Source organism: Amblyomma maculatum, chromosome 1, assembly GCF_055883805.1.
Source record: "Amblyomma maculatum isolate TAMU_Amacu chromosome 1, ASM5588380v1, whole genome shotgun sequence".
NCBI lineage: Eukaryota > Metazoa > Arthropoda > Arachnida > Ixodida > Ixodidae > Amblyomma > Amblyomma maculatum.
The window spans coordinates 208,743,286-208,750,391 of NC_139344.1; the positions used below are offsets into that span (position 1 = coordinate 208,743,286).

General features: G+C 44.7%; 1 protein-coding gene across 2 annotated transcripts; it reads right to left on the reverse strand.

The window, feature by feature from the left end:
- Window positions 1–796: 796 nt before the first annotated feature.
- Window positions 797–6,366, reverse strand: LOC146205475 (uncharacterized). 2 transcript variants are annotated; one of them, XM_084590169.1, is made up of 4 exons: window positions 6,005–6,362; window positions 5,674–5,892; window positions 5,418–5,580; window positions 797–1,235 (listed from the first exon to the last, which is right to left on the reverse strand). In XM_084590169.1, exons 1-3 carry the CDS (start codon window positions 6,178–6,180, stop codon window positions 5,424–5,426), a joined length of 552 nt encoding a protein of 183 aa, XP_084446295.1. In that variant the 5' UTR covers window positions 6,181–6,362; the 3' UTR covers window positions 797–1,235; window positions 5,418–5,423. The 2 variants fall into 2 exon arrangements, with proteins under 2 accessions (XP_084446295.1, XP_084446296.1); XM_084590170.1 differs by lacking the exon at window positions 797–1,235 and adding an exon at window positions 3,513–3,643 and having other exon boundaries at window positions 6,005–6,366.
- Between the last annotated feature and the right edge of the window lie 740 nt (window positions 6,367–7,106).

Below are 7,106 nucleotides of genomic sequence, written 5' to 3' on the forward strand. Positions count from 1 at the left end.
TGCAAATAATTTTAAATATATGAAATTTTTCCAGGCACACAGGTGTCTATTGGACTTAAATCTCTAGTCAGCACCAAGGTTCAAACAAAGAAGTCTGCCACCAGAGAAGTCGGTGGCAGGCTGCTATCACTGGCCAGTTACTGCTATCACTGGCCGCTCGTTAGAACAGAACTTCTTTCATCCACTTTTGTGCATTTGCTGGCTATGGCAGGCAAGAAAATTTGTCATTTAAGCACTGTTCATTAGGCAAAAAAAAAAAAAGAAAACTTGACGAAATACGTCACCTATGTGTCACATATTTACTCATTCAAACCTTCAAATATACCCTCCCTGTGACACAGTCCATTCGAATGATAGCGTTCATAACTCTCATGCATGGCTTGACATGATTAAGGATGTGGTAATACTCACAATGGGTCAACAAATGTTGCCTTGATGAGTCTATAGAGACCATGCCTCATACATACCTTGCACACCACTAATCTCGGACGTGGTGTTAGGATATTCACAGTTGCATCAGGTAGCAAAAGGGCAATTTTTTCTTACATAATATGGTCATGCTGTGTCTGCCTAGTGTACATTAGTGCTGTCTTTAGAGCTACTACGGAGCCATCACATGCACTTTGAAGTTTAATTTTGCACAAATATTTAAACAAGTCACTAAGATGCACAAGGATATTTGATTCTGTTGTGAAAAAAATATAAGTTGCGTAGCCCTAAAGTGTACCTAATTTGCCATGGCATTTTTCTGTTCCCTGTTGATAGAATGAAACAAAAAAAATGCATACCTACTATAAACTTTGACAGCAGCTTTATTTAGCACATTTTACAGCCAAGACATTCCGAGATGAACATCCACGGCTGCTACGTATTAGTTCATAATATTAACAATCACATGGCACCAATCGCTGACATCACTGCACTTCTTTTTCAGTGACCATCAGGACGAAACGGCCCAGTCAGCGATTGAGGAACCCCTCTACAAAGAGCGAAAATTCCTTGTGTTCGAGGGTTGCTTGCGGCAGCTTCTTGAGACCTGAACAATGTGCGGGCAAAGAAGAACCCTTTACTTTAGCATAGCGGGAAGCCTTGTGACTGTGAAGGGGACATGCTCACTGCAGCATTCTTTCCTCTGGAAAAGCCAACCACTGGCTGAAGGAAAGGCAGCAAGAAATGTCCTCCTGGCTGCAGGCATCTTGTTCTCTGGCTGCGGTATAGCTTCAGTTCTTCGGTTCCTGCAATCCATTGGGGTGCAAGGCATCACAGATAGGACCTACTACAACTACCAACGGGCATACTTGCTACCTGCCAGAAATGAGGTTTGACAATAAGGATATCTCTCATACAACATTCAAGTCAAAGTATATGTCATTAACTCGATAACTAGATGTCGCATCCTTTCATGACAACAACTTGAAGCTACAATGCAACATATAAAACATATAAAATGCAGCATATATGCAACAGCAGAGGCATTGCAGTGCAATGCCTCTGCTACTGCACATCTCTGTTGCCTTTGGCTACATGTTTAATAGACCAGCTGCATGCTCTAGTACTGAAGGCATAATTTTTGCAATTTTTTTTTTTTAGTAAATGTGCTGTGAGAAAAGTGAAAAGCAATGCAGCATTTGAAACCTACCCCCCTCATCCTAACATGCATTAAGGCAACCACATGACTGCAAGTTTGTAGCCTCTAAATTGAACATCTCCTTCTTTGCAGCTTTTTCAGCAAAGGCAAGCAGAACTTGCTAGTGAGCTTGTAGGGACAACAACAGACCTGGCAGGGGATGGTCGCTGTGACTCGCCAGGCTACAGCGCAAAGTACATGACTTGCAGTGTACTAGCTGTGCATCACCGAGCAGGAATGTCTCGCGGTTGTTTTCGCCGTGCAGCGGTTTTGCTGCTACCTGTACGGAGAGCCTTTCGTAGTAGTAACCGATCACCATTCCCTATGCTGGCTACTCAATCTCTGTGATCCGTCTAGTCGCCTAGCCTGCTGGGCACTTCGCTTGCAAGAATACGACTACAGCATTTCATACAAAAGTGGCCGACGGCACGCAGATGGAGACTGCCTCTCCTGGTTGCCACCTGCCACGACGGAATGCGACGCGGACAACTTTGATCATTACGTCACTGCTTTATCTCAGAGATTTCCAAATACTCATACCTTTTGAACCGAGGAACACACCGATCAGCATCTGGAGTCGTTCTTAGCTGCTGCTCAAGACCCAACCTCGAACAGCCAGTTTTGCCTATGCCTATGTGATGGCCTGCTATACAAAAAAGTTTACTCTCGTGGCTGCTTGCTCCAGGAAAGTGCCTTGTTTTTTTCACCGAGCCCACGACCAACTTGTCCCCACTCCCTGTACGGCCGCCGCTACCGACCAACGCTGCGATTACGATACCTCATTAGATAAGAAGGCTGTGAGAATCCGTTTTGCTACAGACTGTCGGTTAATTGAATATTCTTTTTGCCTTTGCTTAAACCTTGACCTGGCTTAGTATTTCACGCTGTGTTTTTGTGTAACTCTCGCCCTTACTTACTATCTCTGGAATACTTGCTTTGTTATTTTATAGTCTTCTTTATCGCAGCGTTTGTTCATTGTCGTTTTTTTCTCTTGTCATTTATTGAGTCGTTTTTATTACTATGATGTCCTGGTGTTTTATTAATTTTTTTTTATGCAGTGTAATTTGGACTACTACCTATATATGTTCCCATTGTGTGTTAAAAAAGTGACGCATAAATTTATTCCTTGATCACACACCAACACACGCACTTCACTGCTTGACCGGCCTAACTTTTAACTGTGTTCTCAAACCTCATAGAGGGACGACGGGTAACCGTAAAGGGGATCCCGCGCCTCTGTTAATCGTTAAGGCGGTGTTTGTGACAATATAGAACAGACCAAAACTGCAGGGAAGGTATTACATATGCTAAAAAATTACAAAAATTACAAAAAGGTCAATGAGCTGCAAGAATTCATGGAATTTGCCAACTTTGAGAAAAATTTGTGGCACAACCTGCATACTCTAGTGCAGTGAAAAGAACTGCTCCCTCCCCCCCCCCCCCCCCCTCCAAAAGAAATTGCACTCAATTCTGCTTAGGTGCAGTAATGTGAAAGCACTGCGAATTATGTCACACTGCTTAAATTGGTCCGACATTACGCTAGCAAACCTCGGCCGCACTCGTCCAGATGGCGTACGTGTATGCCATATTTACCCACGTTAAATGAAGGAGTGGTGCAGATGGTACTTCATGAAGATCACAATGTTTGCCGCAAAGCTGAACAGTATGTTGTAGTTTGAACTTGATGAAGAGAATGATGCTTACTGCACAGCATGAGAGTGTGTTGCAAAGTGCATTGCTCGTACCGTAGACGGGGAATGCCTCAGCCCACATAACCAAAGCAGAAGCCAGTGGAGGCCGCTTGGAACCGTCAAAGCCGACAGCCCACCATCACACACCTATGGTCGGAATGCTCTGCCCCAAGGCAGGTGACCTCTTCCCCTTGGATAAGTGCTCCCTTCTTCTCTCCTTGCAAATTTCATTGTGGTCTTTTTCTGCAAAGCTGTAAATTCTTCAGTTCTGTTCCTTCTATCTGGTGCTCTGTTCTATACTGCCTTTCGTTTTCCTTTGACTATCCTGCACAGATGAATAAAATGTAAACACCAACACTGGAAAAAGCGACCATGGAAAGAAGCCACAGAAGAGGAGATATGCGGATAGAAAAGCGACAGTAAAAACTAGAAACATATTCACAGATCTCAAGGAAGCAAGATAACAAGCCAAGCTGTCGACAAAGTTCAGGCCCCAGAAATTGCAAGAGAACAAGTTAAAAACATCCTTATCAACAGTGCCAAATGAATGAATTATGAAAGAAGCTCCTGGCTCTATAAAATGCCACAGGGATAAATATTAGAACAGGCAATGACAAGGTCTCCCAGCCCAACTAAGTGATTCCTGCGGTACAGGCCACAAAATGAGAAGCAGTGGCTACCTTAGCTGGCAGAATTTGTGTACATATATTCACTGTGAAAGGAGAGCGATGTAATGCACAGTTAGATACAGCTGATAATCAAGAAATAGGGGATTATGTCCAGGCATGACAGCTGGTCATAGCCGAGACAGCTAAAATAAAGCTTTTAGAGCATTCGCTCTACTTCTCCCGTGCACAAACCTCAAAGTGAATGCAATGTTGACTTTGAACTCTCACGCTGTGCAGCAAACAATGTCATCTTTATAGCTTAGACATGAGAGCACTATGCTATTGCCACAACCTATCACACCTCGTAGTAAAACTACAACACACTTTCGCATTGTACAGTAAACATCGCCTCCATCAATTTCTAATTGCAAGACATCTTCGTGCGCTACAATGATCATCGTCTTAATGTTTCATCTACTCCTTCTCCTTCATTAAACTTACGGAAATACACCATGCACATACGCCACCTCACTATAGACGGAGGTTGCAACCGTGCCAGACAGCCTGCCGAGACCATTGAACAAAGAGAAGCCAGACTAGCCCATTGCCAAAAAGCTCAGCAAGAGTGCAAGCGAGCCAAGATCGAAGTGGAAGCAGCAACTGTGACTGCGGCCAATGGCTAACGCTCATGAAATTTGGTTCAAGGACGGTTGAACCTGCACAACGTTTTGAAAATATGCAGTGCTGCCAATACACTTTGGCAAACACACCTGAAAGGGACCAGCTATTACTGCAGCTTGGAGATAAGAAATGTAACACTCTGTAAGCGTATTAGACTGTAAATAAATTCAAATTAATAATTCAGATCAGCAAATGCAGGAACAAGAGTTGTGGTTTGATCTGTGCTTCACCTGTATTACTCCACTGCTGGAACGGATGTATTCTGCGATCTGTTGTCATGTATTCACGGCTAGGAGTATCAATAAACAAACCTTCAAGCACTCATTTCATTGTGTCAGTATTGAGCACTCACACACTCGGTATCAATCAAAACACAGAATGCTTGTGCTGCCTCGGCACAAGCATTCTGTGTTTCGATTTTAATTTTTTTTTTCCATAAAATTCCATTCCAAATAAATGAATGTTTATGGTAGATGCTTGGAAGCATGTGCTCAAGCAGACTTGGCGATGCTCAGCGTTGTCCTCCATTCTGGATTGTTTTTGGATGTGTAGAAAGGTGTAGAACTAACAGTTCTACACCTTTCTTGCTTAGATATCTACAAGTTCTGGCACTTTAGAGGAATGAGATGTCTGTTCTTAAACAGTGCCACAAAACAGACACTTGACGCAGTGCATAACTTGGCGTTCATAAAATAACATTATCTATTTTTCCACCTTAAAAATAAACGCACTTCCATGCACCACTCGAAGCAGTGCGCCTGGCACACGTGATAAAGTTTAGAATACAGCATGCAGTGAAGCGACAATCACCTGAGATTAAAGGGGAGGGTGCCTGAATCCCACGTAGCTCGCCGACGGAAATTCACGCCGAACCCGGCAAACGACGCAGGCTGGCAGGACCACCCTGTTGCCTTCGCCCAGCCTGCCCCAAATCCACATGGTAAACAAGCGGTAGGCTATGAAGCGGTGCTGCCTGAAAATACCACGCTTTACAGTAAACGGATCATACACACAAAAAAAATAACAATAATGCGAATCTGTCACCTGACGCTTCCGCACTACCTACTTGTTTACATCTCCGTCTCCATCGATGTTCGCTCCCTCCTCCTCTAGTGCAATGTGCACAGCCCGAAGGACTTCGGGCGTTAGGCACACGCTTTGGAACGCTGGGTGGATCGTAATGCAGCCGCCGTCCTGCTGGCACACTACCAGCACCTCCGGCATGCTGCGGCAGCACACATCTTCTTCAGGTGTGGGCATGCTTTCGCAGCGGCCGCAGCGGCACCTGCGCATAAGTAAAATGTGAAAAGGCCGCGAAGCAAACACGAAACGGCATTTCGTGAAATAAGAAAGTTGTAATAACTTATGTGCAGTGGCGCGTGCGCCACGGAACGCACCATGGTAGGCCGTCGTCTCCGTTGCCAGCGGGTGGCTCAGAAGGGCCAGTCGATGGCGTGCTGCTGTCGTCGCTTGCTAGCGGATCACGAAACGGAGTATAATCATATGGATCAAAGTCCAGCTCGGCAGCGGCTTCACGCAGCCTCGCTTCGAGCTCGGGATCCATGCGATCCATGGCTACCGACACGCGAACCGCCGCAAACACGAAGGGGAAGAAATCGGAGCCCTACCGGAAGTAAACAAACCGAGAGTCGGTGGCGTCACTTCGTGACGCATTATGGGCGGGGCGTCGGCCCGGACATTTTCTTTTTTTTTTTTTTGGCCGGCGCATCGGCGTGTATGAGTTGAGGGCTACAGTGACGGGAGAGGAGGAGCGTCATTTTAAATCTGGAATATCTGCGCTATTAAAGATGTTAGCCTAAAATTTTTTTGCGCTTTGCTGACTACTGAAGGCACGCCGACCGCTCGTGCGCATTTCTTAAGCACGGCTTCAAGCTTTTCATGGGCCCTTTAAGGCTCGACGGGATGTACGGGCTTTAAATGCGCATTTATTGGTTTTGATTCAACGCACCAAAGATGGCGCGACGGACGCAACTGGAATGATCAGAGTATTACTGCAAGCAATTTTAATGCAGCAAACTATTTTATTGCGTTTGCATTTTAGTTTATGTACTACATTGTATACTCAACAAAACATACAGCTTTATTAACTTCCTTTTTATTATGTTTATTTTTAGTGACGCACTCGGAACTTCCGTTGCTGCAGTTTCCGGGGAATGGCAATACGCGTCGCCGATGCAGTGACTTCAAACCATATAGTGTAATCAGCGATTCGGCGCGTCTTGGCGTCTTCCGAATCTCTTTGCTCCAACAGGGTGGAAATTTGAGCTGTGGCTAAAAACAGCGGTAACACGAAACAATAGCACTTTGCCACAGCGAAATTGATTATCTGTGCGTGAATGCACAATCTTCTGCCGCATTTCTATCTTGTGTTTTTTGTGATTCTCTATCTTTCCTTTTTCTTCTTTTTTTTGTACGAAAGAGATGTATAAAACTGACGAATGTGTAATAAAAATATGGTTGTTAGTCAGCATCGTATCC